General features: G+C 33.0%; 2 protein-coding genes across 4 annotated transcripts; one reads left to right on the top strand and one right to left on the bottom strand.

The window, feature by feature from the left end:
- Positions 1-348: 348 nt before the first annotated feature.
- On the bottom strand, positions 349-5,407 carry LOC127062414 (signal transducing adapter molecule 1). 3 transcript variants are annotated; one of them, XM_050990591.1, is made up of 10 exons: positions 5,017-5,407; positions 4,290-4,450; positions 3,970-4,215; positions 3,751-3,826; positions 3,467-3,670; positions 3,258-3,377; positions 2,987-3,178; positions 2,656-2,885; positions 2,377-2,582; positions 349-2,178 (listed from the first exon to the last, which is right to left on the bottom strand). In XM_050990591.1, the coding sequence occupies exons 1-10, from the start codon at positions 5,057-5,059 to the stop codon at positions 2,061-2,063; spliced, it is 1,596 nt and encodes a 531-aa protein (XP_050846548.1). In that variant the 5' UTR covers positions 5,060-5,407; the 3' UTR covers positions 349-2,060. The 3 variants fall into 3 exon arrangements, with proteins under 3 accessions (XP_050846548.1, XP_050846556.1, XP_050846566.1); XM_050990599.1 differs by having other exon boundaries at positions 349-2,175; positions 5,017-5,404; XM_050990609.1 differs by lacking the exon at positions 349-2,178 and adding an exon at positions 2,259-2,280.
- A 179-nt stretch (positions 5,408-5,586) lies between these two features.
- Positions 5,587-18,540, top strand: LOC127062362 (uncharacterized). The gene is made up of 12 exons (XM_050990410.1): positions 5,587-5,778; positions 6,058-6,177; positions 7,524-7,673; positions 7,774-7,906; positions 7,989-9,436; positions 14,494-16,148; positions 16,319-16,866; positions 16,948-17,063; positions 17,153-17,290; positions 17,414-17,615; positions 17,691-17,915; positions 18,000-18,540. The coding sequence occupies exons 5-12, from the start codon at positions 9,314-9,316 to the stop codon at positions 18,086-18,088; spliced, it is 3,096 nt and encodes a 1,031-aa protein (XP_050846367.1). The 5' UTR covers positions 5,587-5,778; positions 6,058-6,177; positions 7,524-7,673; positions 7,774-7,906; positions 7,989-9,313; the 3' UTR covers positions 18,089-18,540.
- Positions 18,541-18,667: the final 127 nt, after the last annotated feature.

Here is an 18,667-nt window from a genome sequence, read left to right as displayed (position 1 = left end):
ATTATTTTACATACAATATGTATATTAGTAACGAGGCACGAAGTCTTAGCAAAATCGTCGCTATAAATTAACTAAGGAATACTGTGCAAATGACTTGAAACAAAACTGTTAATAAACGACATAGATTATAGCTTTATAAAGGATGGTTCAAACAGGGTATTATCATAAAAACAAGCTAATCATAAAGAAGATATTCAGGAACGTATAATTTTTCATTAATACGTATACGATCTCGAAGCATACTAATAATTTATTAATTATTTAAAAATTTCACAAAGCAAAGCTTTTATGACTGCGTTTAAGTAAAGTGCCGACCTAGCTTTTCGTGTCTAAATTGAGAATCATGTATCATATACGGAGAATATATATTTTCTGATAAAAAATTACAAAATCATAAAATGATCAATACAAAATTAGTGAAAGCATGTCGTTAAAATTCTTTTTGTTCTTTTTTTTTTTTATCAAACGATTACACCATGTGTCTAATTTTTAATGTATTCATTTGTAAATGATTAAAAACTGATTATTCATTAGAAAATATTACATTAATACTATTTAACACATATTGAGTATTGTGGTACATGAAGGATCTACTACATTATATTTACATAATTTACAATTATTCAATACTTCTAATTTTTTACTATGTCTAATGAATATACATATGCGAATCAATGTGAGTTGTTTTTTTATATCGTAAATAATGATAGTTTAATGGGGCTATGAAATATAGTATACAGTGTACATTATATTTGTTTTTCAGAAAATCTATCAAAACGTACGATCATTTAATAACACTGTATGTAAAACCTCATGCTTGGTCTACGATTGTTGCAAATTATCGACATATTCTGTCGCTTGCATTAGATTTAATTCATAGATTTTTATATAGTTCACATAAAATGTGTTTATACTTCTATTATAGAATTATTCATAACGCGTTATTTTATTTTACTCGTTATGCTTCCTTTGTCTATTTTGTATAATTCGCATTTCTTACAAATATTGCACAATCACAGCTATGTGTTCTACGTTTTGTCAAATAGCCAAAAATGTCAACAAGTTTATTCGTATGTTTAATTATATTCGTAGCTACAAAAGAAGTACTATCTTAAAAGTGCTATTTTACTTTATTTTCTTTCTTTTTTGACAAAGATATAAGGCTTTTAATTGTGACGGTAAAAATAGTATTACGCGAATACAATGTATCAACATTCCATAAAAATTTGTTTATGACAACTCATTTAACCGTTAATAGGAATTAATCTTATTATATGTACAGTGAAGAGACTAGACCAGATCGTGAAAATTTTCTTTCCAATAATGCGTAAATAACATTGATAATTTATTTTCAATGCTTCTGTATGCTTCAATGCAATACGTTCTTTCTTAAAGTATAGTTATAATGTACAAAGAATACATGAAATAGAATAAAAACAAAGATACATTTAGTAGCAGCACTTCATCGATACACTGTCACTTTTTATATAATGTTACTTCTATTGTAAAAACATATACACAAGATATTACAATCATTTAATTCAACATCTGTATTAAGGATTTTTGAAATACAGTTTTCAAATCTTATTAATTTCACATTATTCTCTTTCGTGATAAAAATTTCAAGCATTTATTTTGGAAATACTTTTGTAACCAATAAATGTTCTTCCAAATATCACAGTATCGAATCATAACACTAACATTTATTTAAATGATAGAACATAATGAAATTTAAAATGTGGAATGCTTTAAAGAATTAGATTATTCAAACACAATACATAAGTATATCAAAAAGCCAAAATTACAATCTAATATGAAAATGCTCAAAGAGACTAAATAAATTACTTGTTCTTACGCGCTTTTGTATATGCACTGCCGTGTATATCTACAAATACAAGCTTACATAATACCAAATTCAATACAAAGTCAAACGTAAAGCGTTCATTAAAAACCAATTTTCTTTGGCTATTTCGGATATTTTTATTTAAATAATTATAATATCGTAATATTGTACAGCATGAGTTAAAGTAGAATGTGAATTTTCAACGCGTAATTTTTACTTATATCATACGTTGCCCACTCGATGGAGCATATTGTGGTTGATGGTTAATCGAAGGTCCTGTCGATCCCGGCGGACCATATTGAGCTGGCACAGGACCAGTTTGAGGTGGAAATCTGCTACATAAGATTGCACACCATTGATTTATTCTTTTATCGAGCACGTTGATGGTTTCACTTTGTAGTGGATAACATATGTTTCAAAAATACCTTTCTCAAGCTCTAATAAATCGTTGAAAACAAAAAAATCTCACTTACTATGCTTTCACATGAACTCACAAAAAATGTTTAGAAGATCGTATTCATAAATGCACATACCCCTGTTGTTGGTAGGGATGTGTTTGTTCAGGCACTGGTGGACCTTGTGGATGTCCTGTTGGAGGCTGAGGACCAGGCTGTATACGAAAATGAGGTGGTAATGCCATGTTTGGTATACTAGAAGGTCCCATGTATTCATGTGGACCTGGAGGTCCACCTGTATTTGAGAAAGGTACCTGATGTGGTGCTGGCATTCCATTATACATCTAAAAGTAAAAGTGTTACGATTAAATATTAATTCAATCATATAAAAAGAACATTTGCTTTAATAAGTCTTACATGAGGAGATGGTGATGGTGGTCCCTGATTAGGAAATGGATAAGAGATATGTGACGACATTTTAGGCATTGTATAATTAGATTGTGCTGGAGGAGGAGGCTCCCGCATTAATGTATGATACATATTCAAAGCTTCGACCAAATCAGAACTCAATTGAGTGAGTTGAGCGTGTCGTTTATCGACTTTTTCTAGAGCTGCATCAATCAATGGACCCATTGCAGTAACTTGTTCTGTAAGGTAATGTATCATGCATATTAATATTAATATTAATATATTAATATATTATTATAATTATTGTCTTATACATTATATTGTATTATATTTAATATACCTTCTAAATCAAGCATTTCTTGAGGGTCAGACGAACTATCACACTGTGGATCAGCTTCATGTAACAAATGTAAAAGTCTATCCATCTTTTTTTCATCTATTTCCACTTCTATCACCTCCAATTCTCTCTTCAGTGTTTTTACCTCTACTTCTTCAGCAAACTGAACTAATTTTTTATTACTATGCTCTAACTCTGTAAATAAATATGTTACTTTTATTGCATTTGATTTAATAAGAAAAACATAGGCTTTATAGATAAGTCTTATACTTACTTGTAAACTGTTCAGGTTCCACTGATAAATCCGCAGTAACAAAATTAGAAGGGAAAAGACCTTCTCCTCTGTGATTACTACCTTTCCACCAATTCTGGTCAGAATCGTCCAAAATATTTACTGAAATTTAATTAATAGTAAATCATAATAGCAAATATGTGAAACAACTTAAGATTGGACATATATCTATCTATTTAATTTTAACATACTTATTTCTCCAGTTAAGAACGTTAGCTCATTATCTTCAGCTGCCTCAAAGTCATAAAGAGCTCGAACCTTACGGCCTTCTGAAGTATTTGAGGTAGTAAGCGCAGAACTTACACTTGGATATAAACTAGTACTTTTTTTAGATGCTGGTGAACCATGAGAAGAACTTGTTTGAGGCTTATTTTCTTTCAGCGAGAGTTCGATAGCTACTTATGAATATAAACATTAGTTGTTTATTTTATTTAGATAATAATTTAAATTCTTCCTATATTTACAAAGTGATTACCTTTTGCTAGATCTTCTTCTTCTTGAGAATTTGTTACTACATTTGGATCTTTACTTAAAATGCTGGAACGTTTTGGCTAAAAATTTGTATAAGCGAATACATATCAATTTCAAGCAGAAACTTTAAATGAAAAGTAAAAAAATTATAGTCATTATATCTAAGATATTGATTCTTTATAAAATATTAATAACAATTGCTAAATTATTAATTACAACTTACTGTCTCTGATAAACTAGAAAAATCAAGTCCTTCATTTCGAAGTTTATTGTATAAACTTGGAATCAAATTAAGTTGAGGATCTGTTTTAAAATCTCCTTCAGCCCATTTTTTTAAAAGTATTTTTATTTTTTCCACAATCTTAGGTTGAGAATGATTAATCATTTTTTTCAAATCATTTTCAAAGTCTCTAGATGCTATTTCCAGATGGAAAGTTTTTCCACAATTACTTGAGCATGCATCCAATAACTAAATGGAAAGATACAATTAAAATAATGATCTTAGTATTATTATACCTTACATACAAATGATAAGGTACTAACTGTTATGGCTTGTATAACAATATGTGGATCTTGCGAATTTAATCTTTTAACGATAGAACGTAAACAATCTTTGGCATTCTGAGAAGAATTACCAACTCGATCACAGATTTCCAGTATTTTCTCCCAATCTTCTGATGTATTTTTTTCATTCGTTGCTTTCTCTATAACAAACAAATGTATAAAAGAAAGTGTTATAACAATAGAGTACATTGTCTATAATAATTAATGAAGTAATATAATAATCCTTCATTAGAGACAAATTAAATAGATATAAAAAATATATAATGTAAAAAAAAAAAAAAAAAAAAGAAAGAAAGAAAAAAGAAGTACGAAAATAATGTTCATGTAAATTAAGTTTCATATCTCGTAAGTACTTAATTTTATTTATTTCAATAAACCCGATTTATTTTGACATACACAAAGACGTATCATAATCTCAGTAAAAAATAGATTGCGATAAAAGGCGGGTCATAAAGCGATCGTTGCAGAAAACGTATGCGCTTTTGAAGTCTCGATTAGAGGTCAAACGTCAACAACCGCTTAATGCTTTCATTACAGAGTTTTGGTTTTTCAATAGTTTCAAATGAAAGCGCATCGTCGATACGATATATCAATGTATTCGAGAAACGTAATAAAGTCAAACACATTCTTAATCGATGAGTCTCTTGCTAAGAACGTTGGATCATAAACGAATTAAGGCTAGACTAGAACTGTGCTGTTCACTCACCAACGTCAGCATCGAAAGGCGACGAATTCGGGAAAAGGCCCATTTTTCATAAGATTCTTATCAGCTGGACTTACTTATAAAATATCGGTCAGATAGACGCCGTCATGGAATCTCTCTTCGTTTCGCTTTATACATTCAGCTGATATTTACTTATAAACACGACACAACGAATGACTAATAACATTCTAATCTACGATCGAGTGCCATTTTACTTTCGAGCTGCCAAAGAAGCTCGATACTATCGAACAAATGTCGACTTTAGCAGACCACGAGCTGTCACATCAAAAATTTATATAAACATTGAAATGTCAGTTCCACGTAATTTACTTGAAAATCTAATGATCTAAACGTGGAAAGGAATTTTACTTGGAATGTAGGTTAGATAATTTACAGGTTTCTTCAAGTATGGCTTTTCTGAACTGCGACGAAAAGAAAAGGTTTCGGATGAGATATAGGACTGTTGAGAAGGAGGACAAAGCTAATCGAGTTTCGATATATCGAGACATTGAAGCGCTCGTGTCGCTACTGACATCTCGCGGTGAATAAATCGTTCAAAACTATAAGAGTACTTGGATTATTACTCACTCTCACGAGGTTTGAAAATCGAATTATCTCGAGCTCGTAAATATTACGAAGCTCTATACGATTGCTTTCCTGAACATAAAAGACACTTAAAATTCAATCGTTCGATTGATTTCATTGATTTCACTCGGATAACATTTGGAAAGTCGTCGAATTATTTTTTCACCGAAGATATCTAACGTAATGTATTTCATATCTTTCTGAATTATTACATTTTTTATCTTCATCGTATATATTCATTAAACTAATTATCATATGTAAATGTGTAGTCGTGAACCTTAGAACAGTGTTAGCCTAGGTTATAGAATTTACATGGAGAAATACAAGATGGCGTTTGCAGGATGAAAGATATAAAAAATGACGGAATACTTTCGAAGAAATGAATTAAATAAATTTAGTTATTTTTATATCTATTAATTCTTTAACATTATATGCAATGTGTATATTTTTTAATACTAGAGGGCAATCTGGATTTGGTAAAGAAGAAATCATATAATATTTGGAGGAATGTAATAATGGATATTCTTTACTCTGTGAAGGAAGAAAGAGGAATGATCTTTTGAAGGGCAGAAAAATGAAGTAAGCGAAACCTTAGATTATCAGAATTATTTTCTCAACGTTAAAATTATTTTCGTGGTGTTTACGAACCGCGCGCAAATAATTGGAAAGTCCCGCGCTTTTGCATCGCGATAATAACGCGATGCAACGTAGCCACGATGACTGCTGACACGTCGGCAAATTATCTGACGATTACGCCGAGAAAATTCGCAGGGAGTTGGATACGAAACTCAGATATTAGAACGCTCGTGTTTCCAACGAAATTATTACCTTCTGAATTATTATTCACTTACGTAATCGGCTCATTGACATTCGTTGTTTAGACTTCTGTTTTGTTTCTTTTTTGTTTGTTATTGGCTCAAAATTTCAATAATTTAACAATAACAATAATAAAAATAATAAATAACAATATCTTTCTGAATATTTTTACCAATGAATGATTCATGCATAAATAGAGCAAGTAGAAAAAAGTAATTTTTAATTATCAATTAGTTACTTTTACGTTGTACAGTCGTTAGATTGTTATAATCAACTTCCGCCCTCTTTCATTCGAGTGAAACGCTTTTTAACGAGATCCGTACTCGAGATGAAAGCCATTTTTCCCATACATACTATCCGTATACAATACTTTTCGCATCAGAAAAGATGTTTCGATTCTGATAGGCATCCTGAAACTGTGCTCGCTTGCATAATAAACTTTTCTCAATTCTTTCATCATTTTCCTATAATACGAACAAGAAAGTATCGTAGTCATAAGATCGCTACGATTACTTTATTTATTACCTGTTTTTTTTTTTGTGTGTGTTAGCTCAGGGTTCGCGAGCTTGTACTCTAGAAAAAATATATTCCTGGAAGCATGTATACCTTCACCAACGAAAGGATTCTGCATTAAAAGTTCATGTTGTACTGAAATACAAAGAAATATATTGTCTCTCGAAATCCTCATTATACCAACGGAGAGACGGACATTTATATTCTCTAGACGGAATTCTTCTGTTCGTCTCCTCGGAAATTGCGTATCTCAAAGAAAGTAATAGCGGTCTCACCGTGCGAAGAAAGAAAGTAGATTGTACGCCAGTAGTAAATATCGCACGAGAAAGAACGTCTATTCTCGGGGATTATATATTATAGTACGTTAGTAAACTTCGTGCGTCTTCACGTATGAAAACGAAGAACAAAATCGAAAGGAACACGAGCACCGTTTAACGTTAATTATAATCATGCATGTATTCTCGAGAGACAAGCACTGTTAATTTATTTTAATTATATTATGATCGATGATGTGATGTATAATTTGTATTTTTTATTCGAACATAGCGTATTCTTATACTGGGAATCCCTTTCATACGAGAATTGTCCTTCCTTAGGCATATGGTGCCTCGAGTTTCGCTCGAAACTTGTTTTCATCGTACGATCGGAGAGAGGAGAAAGGAAGATGACCGGACCCATTTTCGCAGCCCGAGGCTACATCACAAAAGGAGGCTGGATAATCAAAAAGTATCAATACGAAAGAAAAAGTACAATATGTAGATAAAATTGATTTTTTTCTATGACATTATATACATATATCTCGAAATAGGGATAATTTCAGATAAATAGAAGATTGTATTATTACAGGAGTCTTCTTAAGAAACGACCTAGCGAGATATAGAAAGAGTCATAAAACATAAATCCAATCGTTTTTGTAAAAGGATATTGACTTTTTACGATATAAAAATATAGTTCTACGATTCTTTCTCCTATCCACGAAGTGAGCGTTTTTCTTGGCAAGTAAGATTGTTCAGCGAGGCACTTCGCCGGTGAATGGAATCTAACGTCCGATACTTTCGCAGGCATCCAGCTCTGTATGCTTTCGTTTTGCACTTCTTAACCGGAAGTCTCGAGGCCGGTGTAACCGAACATTTTCAACGATCGTGGCTTGATGTAATTCGCAATTTTATATTGTTATTACCCATTTTGATATTTGTATCTATTAAAAGAACGACGAAAGCAGATGTGGGAGATAGTCCGATAAGATATAGTCAATTACTGTCTTGACTATGCGTTGTATAATAATATAAAAGAAAATTCATGAAATTCGATAAGAATATACGTAAGATAGAAAGTACATCGAGTTCGAAGAAAATTTTAATGGATTCGTTATGCTTAATCTAGAAGATATTGAAAAGAACACCATTAAGGAGTCGATCATTGCGACAAATCGATCTCGTAATCTATTTTATGCATCTCATTGTAATGAATCATTTTTATGGTTCATCGAACAACGTCGATCAGCTCGTGCAGCTCGCGTTCTAATAATGTTGCAAATTTATGAAAGATTTTTTTATGTGTCAAACTATATCAAACTTATCTACATATTAATTTTATTTACTAACATGCATTTTATCTTGTTCATGAGTCAGTGTACAAGCCAACTGATCTACAATGATGTGGCAATCAAATATCCATGACCCATAAGTATGCACGCAACTCCAGCTTTATACGCGTCGCTAGATTCGTAGGTACTACATGCATATCTTGAACGGTATTCATGAAGCACCAGCATCCTTCGTAAGTAAGAAGAAAATACGTAACGAAGAAGTGGGTTCCTTGGTCGACGTTCACCATTCTACCTGCCCGTCTCCCACCTGACCGACCTGAAGAACTCTTTCCTCCTCGGAGAAGTAAAACTCTCGGACGTTTTCCGATCTCCAACAGTTCTGAGCTCGTCCTCGTCGATGTGCCAAATTATTAACCGAGCTTCACCTTCCAGCTCTAAGAAAGAGCCTCAAAAGATAAGCGTGTGTCGCGAACGAACAAATCAGTTTTTTGTTTTTTTTTCTTATGAAATAGGAAGAAGAAGAAGGATATCGTTTGTCGAAGAAGAATATGCATGTTTGATTTTTTTTTTATGTTAACACTGTAATAATATTATAATATTCTTATTTTTTTTTTGTCTATTTCTTTTTCTAAGTTTAAAAGAAAGTGTTCTTCTCGTTTGAACAAAAATCGTTTCTCATCGATTCGCAGAAGTTTAGAGATAATAGATGAACGAACGAGAAATTAAGTGAAGCTACTTAACGTTTTTGACCTTAAGGTTTCACGAAAGAAAATCGAAGAGTGTCTTTGTTAGACAAAAGTGTGATTTTCAAAAGATCGATAAGAACAATTATTCGTGATGAAGAGAAAGAACTTATTGTGCTTTTTGTGGACGCTATTCGTCCTTCGATCGAACGACTTCGTTGTTGCTGAAGCTGACCCCGCGATTTTACCGGGTGCTGAATTTGGTCATCTTCAACAGGTATACATCAATTATTTATATAATATAATATATCTACGATATATAATATTTGTCAAACTCTATATCAATCACAGATAAAGATAAATTGTTAAACGTCTTTCGCAGTTTGTAATAAACGTACGAAAGGGTTCCTGTTTGAGATCGTTCGTGACAACTTAGAAAGTTAAAAGGAAACGCAATTTAATGATGACACTCTTCTTCTTGATATCGTTCGTGCTACGATTCAGGTACCCCTAGAAGAATTACAGTATGGCAATCTCTGCCATTGTTTTCTTATAATTATACTATAAGTACTTGGACAATCACTGAAGCATGACACAAAATAATTATACAGTGGACATTTAAAGTTAGTAGCAGCAAATAATTAATAAACGATGTTGGATATTCCAGTTTTTACTTTGATATTCGATTGGAGTGTAAATATTTTATCGCATATCGTACGATTGATGGAGCATGTTTCCTCGACTAAAAAGAAAGGCGTTTCCTTATTAATCCTTTAATATCCTGCGAAATTTATATATGACAATTTAAAAGTTCTCCATTGCTAGACATTTATCTTACTGTAGTGTTAGTATGGTGTCGGAGAGAAATCTAGCAATTATAAGGAGATGCCGTGAAGTAGGAAGTATGTGCAGATATTGAGAAAGGCAAAGATAGATATAACAAGAAAAAGGAAGAAAAAGAAAAAGAGGGAAAGAGGGAGAGAGAGAGAGAGAGAGGGAGAGAGAAAGGAAGAGAGAAAGAAAAAGAGAGAGAGAGAGAGAGAAAGGTTTCAAGTAGAAAGGGATCAAAAGTTACTCGTTTAGTGGGTGAACGCAGCTTCGGGCTACTTTCGTACGTTAAATTGATTTCGTTGTGTCATTGAACGCAATATTTACTTCCTGTTCTACACGATATATATTACATATTCATGAATTTACTTCCGAGTATAAATAGAAATACAAAACGAGTGAAAAGTTCTTAGGTGATATTAAAAATCAAATTCTCTTTTTCAAGATTTTTCAGAGGCTGATATTTTCAGATCGTAAAACTTATAAACTAAGGTTTTACGTAAATACAATTAAACAGAGCTAAGTCAAAAAAGAGTAATTGATTTTCAAAATCATCTTGACAATATGACAATATTTTGGTTCCTGTATTATTATAATAATCTTGTTTAATATCCGAAACGGAGCAGTGTTTGATGTAATACGTATTTAAATCGTGTACACACTAAATTACCATTTCCTTTCACTCTCTAATAAAGAAAAAAGAAAAACAGAGGGAGATAAGAGTTAACATGCCTGATGTGAGGTGTATTCCGTGTAAGTCAACGGAAGTATCAAGACCATCCAATCGATACAACTTCCGCTCTTCTCTCTTCTTCCTGGATGTTTAACAGAAGCGTACGTTGTACCATCTAATACCATCTAATATCCATAACAAATGGCTTCCTACACTGTTTTCAAGAATTTCTGAATTTCCATACAAACTACTTTGAAAGTTAGCTTTCATTACTCTTGTTACGAATATCTTACATCATTTACAAGCTTACAGATATCATTACACGACACAGTATAACTGTTCTTTTTTTTTCTTTTTTTCTATTTATTAAGTAATGCCATACGAAAAAAGACCGAAGCAGATAGCATGAACATGCTTGCTAATCACATGTATGTATATATTCAAGTAAAAGCTACTCAACTTTCTTCGTTCTTAGAACTTGTTAAAACTTGTTACCGTAAGGGAAACGTAATAAGTTGAAAATAAAAACGCTATATGTAATAAAGCTCACGTAACGATAGAGCAAGCTTTGGTATAAAAAAGATAAAAGAAAAATATAAAGAAAAGAAGCAGTAGTAGCGTCGTTGCCAGGTAGCAGCACGATTTCGATCGACCTTAATTATGGGAATAGGTAGGGATACTTAGCGCCGTTTCGTAATATACGTAGTAAAGCATGCGTTAGTAGAAATCGTCTTCGTGTCTTCGTATTATTCGCCATATAGAGTTCAAATGAAAACGTGGAAACAGATTTTCCTTGTTTTGTTTTCCCATTTAACGTTGGATTCTATTGCATTTATTTTATTTCTACTTCTAATGATTTTATTTGATCTCATTCAGAGCGTATCCAGAATAAAATTAGAATTTAGAAAACTTCGGATAATCGTCGAGTCTCTGTCGAGTCCAATCCTACCACTTTAGTCTTAATGCGCGGCAATGCAAATTTTTAAACTAATTAGTCAATTAGATAATTTCTCTTTCTCTTTATTTATTTTTGTTTTCCTTAGAAGTATATACTGAAATAAGAAAGAGTACGTTAGATTAAGAGAGACAAGCAATGATAAAACGGACTTTCTAAATTGTCCTCAAAAATCGTGGTAGAAAGCTGCGTATAAAAGTCCGCTAGGAAATAATGTAAAATACATATCTTCGTGATCGGTTCTCTAAAAATAAAAAAAAAATAAAAAGAGAGAGAGAGAAAGGGAGAGAAAAAATAACTTACTGAATATCTCTGCTTCTCTCCGTGCAGTAACACCGGGCGAGACCCAAGGCGAATAAGCGGTACAATGGGTGAAGGTGAAGGATGCTACGTGCTCTCTCACTTTCTCCAGAAACCTTCGTTGCGAACAACTTTGCCCAGGGTCGGATGAAATCTAAAAAAAAAGTTATTAAGTATATTATTTTGAGTGAATTGTTATTATGTCATTCTCTCTTACACGATGTAACATCGGTTATAATTATTTTCAAGGTCGGTAAACAAAAGTGTAGCAGTTACTTCGATTCTAATTCTTTTGTTTTTCTTTTTTTATCAATTTTTCCTTTTTTTTTAATTCTTCTTCTTTTTTATTTTTTAATATTCCTCGATAATTTTGAAACGGTATAAAAGTTATCTAATGAATTATCTAACTTGATTTATTTCATAATTAGCAGTCACTGAGTAACGTGATAAAGCACAGTTAATTCTGATTTCACGTTAATCCTGAAAAGATTTATACATCAAAGTGTTACAAAATAGAAGTAACAAGAAACCATTATAAATGGTGAAATACATTTTCAACATAGGGCCAATCTTCATGAACTGGTTGACTATACAATCTCTTATGGTATAAAAGTCTTTTTATATTTAATCTGTTATTATATTGAAGCAATTCGGATTATTAAATGATGTCTAATATGGCAAATAGGTAAAACTTTCTACATTTTTCAGGTCATTCGTAAAAACTTCAATCGACATATATAATTAATAATGAGATTAGTTGTAGAAACGAAAAGAAAAAAACCTTTGAAGTATGATCTTTGAAATTACCTCGAGCATCACGTATGTGTATGCAACGTTACTTTGAACGTCAGACGATATTACTACATCGTCTCACTTTCTTTTCGACCTATCCTAACGCGAGTAATTAAACTTCATGATTAGTCGTGTGTTAATCGTTGAATTTTTAAAAAGGCAAGTCAAATTGAAGAAGAATATTTAACGATCCTTCTGCGACAAATATTGTTGAAAAATATGAATTAAATTATATTGTGTTAATATTATCTTAACAAAGAAACGTCGAATGTCAAGAGATTCTTTTTACTGCTAACTTTCAACCCAACGAATAAATATAAACGTTGAATTTTAAAGAACGATCGTAATCTTTTAAATATTTATGAAAGTGAAATGATAGACCTTTATAAAACAGTATTTTTGTGTTAGCTCTCTTGTGTTAATTCTCCATCAAGAATAACTTTCACCTTTCTTATGGTTTAACGTGTAAAATCGTAGGGGGAAATATACAATTATATATCAGTTATATCTATATTATTAATTCATTCAGTTATGTTATAGCGAAACGTAACATCCCTATACATAACGACTTTACTGATGAAAACAACCAAATTTTTAAAAAATTGTCCATAGATAGAAAAAGAAGTTATACAATTTATTTAATTGTCTAGAAAATGAAATCACCTGTAGTCACGTGAGAATATATGACAACGTATAATAAAAATGCAAAGAGCAAAGAGAAGACATCAAATGATCCATGACGAGGAAAGTTTCTAATGTTTATGATTCTCTTGTATTCTTCGTCGAATATTAAACAAAAAAGTTGAGTCATTTTTTTCATATTGAATTATTCCGTGTAGAAGAGAGGCTTCCTCGCCGAAGTACGAATTCCTTTCTTTGGGAGGAACTCCTCAGCTATTCCAGGGTTAACGACAGCGAAACGGAAAGTGCTAGTCTGTCGGATGACCCCCGGATGAAGTTTCTCTTACCGATTCTGGGCAATAAGGTGAAGGAGACACCGATTCCGAAGGCTGCTGGTGCCACTTCAAGAGAAATTTCTGTTGGGCATTAACCCGAAGAAAATGAATTGCCGATCTGCCTGAAATATCGAGGGCACCTCGAATTTATTTAGTGATGGATCATTGACTTTCTTCTCGATGACATCGAGAGTTGCATGCTTCTAATGAATTGCGATTAATTGTAAAGGCGATACAACACAAGCAAAAAAGTTAGCAATGATTTTGCATGTGTTTTCTTTTATCGTGTATAATTATAGGTAATAAATACATGCATTTGATAAATCTCGTTAATTTATACATATGATAGATGAAAATCTCATCAAGATTAACCAACCGTATTTGATTCGATACAGATAGTGATTATGAGAGTCTCTAGTCGTAGGCAATAGTCGAACGTTGTTCTCAGAAGTTGCGTGAAAAAGTAGACACTTCTCTATTGGTGATCGGTAACATTCTTCGTAACTAGATCTCATAAGACTCGTATCCCGTTCCGATGGATTCCACAGTTCTACCGATCAGTAGAGTGTCTATCATCGAGTGATTGCGCCAGAATACCTTAAGCGGATTTACGAGTACGCACTCACCACGGCTGGCTTGTTATGTGAAAGTGAGAGGTCTGCGCATCGGCGGAAGTTAATGAATAGTGTCTGATTTGTCATTAACGAAAACGTTCTCGTTAACCTTTTTCGATTTAGATCTGATCGGAACGTACAATTGAATGATGTCTTTCATGATAAAATCCTATTGTCCTTGCGTGTTTCATCACTCGAGACAATATTCCATTTCAGAATCCATCTCCTCTCGATTCTCGTCCTCGACTCTCAGCCTCCCAGCAAGTACAGATTCTCAGTGATGTTCAGCAACATCAACAACGATTTCATCGACCGGGTCAAGAGAGTTCACAGTCCAGTACTCCTTATGCGTCCTTGGCGAAATATAAGATCGATAGAACCAAGCAACAGCAAATTCAACAGCTCCTTCAACAGCAACAGCAAGTACAGCAATTGATTCAGCAACAACAACAAAAAATCGCTCAACAATTGAACTCGAATGGTTTTAATGGTCCTCAAGGACAATATTATCAGCAAGCTAACAAACAACAGCAATTTCAACAACAGTACAATAATCAATATCAAAACTTACCGAACAATATACAAAATCTTCAACAGGATCTATCGCAGCCTCTCTTCAGTGAACAGCATACAATTCAGTTACAAACTTACTTGGAAAAACAACGAGAGTTGGAAGAATTACAGAAACAAAGACAACAATTGATCTTAGAGCAACAGGAATTGAAAAGGAGGCAGGAATTATTGAAATTGCAACAACTCCGGCAACTTACTTCAACGACTTCATCTCCATCACCTCCACCGCCATCATCCTCGTCTCAACCTTCGACAACAGCGATTCCATTCGTTAGTACAACTAACGCACCGATTGTTTTAACGTCTCAGGCGGCTAGAAAGATCACAACGTCGGAAACAGAACTCTTTCTAAAAGCTATAGCTAGTCATCAAAAAAAATATTCTACGACCACTAGCATACCAGCAACCGTAAGACCACTCGTTACCATCAAACAACAGCATCATGAGAACATTCAAGAAGAAACATCCACTATTCCGGAAAATCTATCTTCTCTTATCGAAGAGCATAGAAGGCAAGCGATACAACAAGGTAAACCAAGGCCTGAAATAAAAATTATTTATCAAACTGAGGCACCAGCGAAACAAACTACTGTGAAAAGCAAACTCGCTGAATCTTCGGATGCTTTGGAAAGAGAATTATTATTGAAACAATTGAAATCAGCATTGTCCGAAACAGCTGAAAATGACGATATTAGAAACGTAACTACTAGAGATTTGGTTCTTCCAAATGGGAAAAAGCTTCAAGTTATACACGCTCCCAATGGTTTATCCTCCATTGTACCTACTGATAGTTCAACATCTCTTCGTACGTCCACTCAAATTTTATCTTCCACTACGACTACCATAAAACCACCTAAAGTGATATTCGAAGAATTAACAAAAGGTGTGCTTCCGCCCGGTGCTGATTTTAAAATAATTCGACAAAAGAGTGATGGAAAATTAGAAGAAATAGGTAAAGCACCTATTCAAAACTTACCTGCTAAAAAGGTAACGTTTGTGGTGCTGGAAGAACAACCTGATGGTAGTTATAAGGTTCAGGGTGTCAAGGGTAATACAGATAAGGAAGGAACCGACGTAGAATCTATCGTGGAAAAGATTAAGAAGGGTGAATTGAAACTACCGCCGAGTTCTTCGAATCCTACAAAGGCTACGTTTGAAGAGGAAGCCAATGAAGAAATCACTGATTTTTCATCGGCTAAAATATCATCACCATCGTCGCGAACTGTCAGTATTGTACCTACGACATCCAAATCCACTACAGCCAGATATACAACTCCATCTTCTAGACTCACTGGGAGGTATAATAAAATTAATAAATAACACTGTCCAATAAGAATTCTCTTAATTAATGCATATTGAATGCAATTAGTAATCAGATTGGTGTTACATGATAAAAAGTTCTTTTTTGTTGGACAGCGTAATCAATCTTGGTATATTTCTCTTAGTTAAATTATATAAACATTTACAGTAAAGCAACATCAGAATACTACCCTTACGTCACGGTATCTTCAAACTCGGCCTCAACCGGAGACAATTATGTTACATCTGCTTCTAGTTTAAGCAGTCACGTCTACAACACTGTTGGTTCAACAGACATAAATTTGAAATCGAAAAGTCAGAATGTACCAGCGACAACAAGGGCGTCTATAGGAACGAAGAGTCATTTTGTTCCAACTATGGCACCCGTTAATGAAATCATTACGACATATCCACCCCCGATTAGTACTACTTTCTCATCCTCACCGTCCTTTTCTTCTCACTTCACTCCAAGACAACCTTCCGAAACTTCACCAACACCGAGGTCGATTATAAGTACTACACGATCACCCGTTACGCATAACAAAAATCCTATTTATCAGGATGATATTGAAAGAACTACGATCCCTTCTATTGAATCGCACGTTAATAAAAATCAAGTTCACGAGAGTCTTACAACACTGTTAAGAAAGGAAGGACTCTTCGCTATAGCCAAATATTTAAGACAATCTGGATTAGATACTGTGTTGAATGAAACTGGTAAATAGAAAGTAGATAAAAACGTTATGATTCACAGATACTTTCTTACGTTCACACCGCATTTCTCAATTGTTTGTCTAGGTCCATATACGATATTCGTGCCAACGGATAAAGCATTTAGAACATTGTTGGTGCAACTTGGTGGACCAGAAAAGGCGGAACAAAAATTCCGTGATAATCCAAGATTATTGAGCGGGGTATGAGTTCTTAATTAATATAGTAGCAATTGATAACGAAGTAAACATTTTTTTATTTTTCTATATTATATCTGCTTTCATCATTCTAGCTCCTTCTTCATCATGTTATACCTGGAGCATTCAGGATTGATTCTTTGCAAGATGAAATGACTGGTGTAAGCCTTGCTGGAACTCAATTGCGAGTAAATGAATATGCAATGCATGATCATGAATGGAATGACGTAAAGGTATTTAATAATATTGACATTACACAAACAATGCTTTTGAAAATGAAATTTCATTGTAGTACATATTTAAAGATATAAATTCTTTTTTTCTTCGTTATATTTCTTTTACATCAATGCAAGCAGGTAACTACTATTAATGGAGCCAAAGTGGCACCGAATAAACGTGATATTGAGATTCCTCAAGGTATAGCTCATGCGATTGATAGAGTTATGTTTCCACTTCCCGTTGGTGATTTGGTACAAACTTTACAAGCCGATCGTGAAAGGAGATTCACGACTTTCCTTAAAATGTTATATACTTCTGGATTAGACACTACGCTTGCAGGTAAATCAATGAATCAATTGAATCTTTATTATTTGATCATTACAATTTTTCAATCAATACGACAAATCTTTTTAGGTCCCAAAACATTTACGATTTTCGCACCTACGGATTCTGCCTTTACTTCAGCTGCTTCGAAAAATGGAACGCCTATTTGGACAGAAGAGGATGGTCCAGTTGCTGCAAAAGCTGTAGTTTCAAGACATATCATACCTACTACCTTATATACCGCTGGTATGAGGTATTATCTTCAAAAAGATACATTGCGTGTTCAGTCACCAGTTCATATTCATAAAAATGGAGGTAACTGTTTAATATTATATCAGCAAAATATTATTATAGTATATGTATACATGTTATAAATTATTTCGTATTATTCGATAACAGGACGAGTACGAGTAAACGAAGTAAATGTAGTGACGCATAACGTACCGGCTACAAATGGAGTTTTACACGCCATCGATGGAGTCTTGTAAATATATCTTCTCATTGCAATTGAAAGATTTGGAAATATCGGTAATATTTATGTTTTGTATATACAAAAAAAAACACGAGGATTCAAAGTAAACCATGGTATGTATAAAATAGTTCACTAATTCTCTTTAAAAGAAGTTATTAATGAACTTTTATGAGTATAAGTTTCTTTCAATTTTATTCTATAAAGAAAGCAACTTTAAAGGAGATTTAAAAACATTTCTGACCATTTCTTAACATTGATGTCTCGAGTGTAAAAAATGTAATCTATTATCAGGAGCATTATCTCTACATGTGCGTACAAAATGTAGCATATCATCAGGGGCATGCTAAACGAAATTCATCAGTTTCGCCTTATAAAAAGTATTGGAATAAAATGCTTTATATATAACAGGCAATAAAGGCAGCTACTAATTTAATAAAAATAAAAGTAATAAGAAAATATGCGAAACGATAATTGTATCGATTCATTTTATAATAAAAATTTAATTTTTATAAAAAAGAATATTCATCATGATCACAGATTATCCAGTGTTTTAGACACTTGATATAATTACAAAGCAATTAATATAATTATATAC

Source organism: Vespula vulgaris, chromosome 1, assembly GCF_905475345.1.
Source record: "Vespula vulgaris chromosome 1, iyVesVulg1.1, whole genome shotgun sequence".
NCBI classification, from domain to species: Eukaryota; Metazoa; Arthropoda; class Insecta; order Hymenoptera; family Vespidae; genus Vespula; species Vespula vulgaris.
The sequence above is the reverse complement of the archived record's forward strand: the minus strand, read 5'-3'. Positions and strand labels throughout refer to the sequence as shown.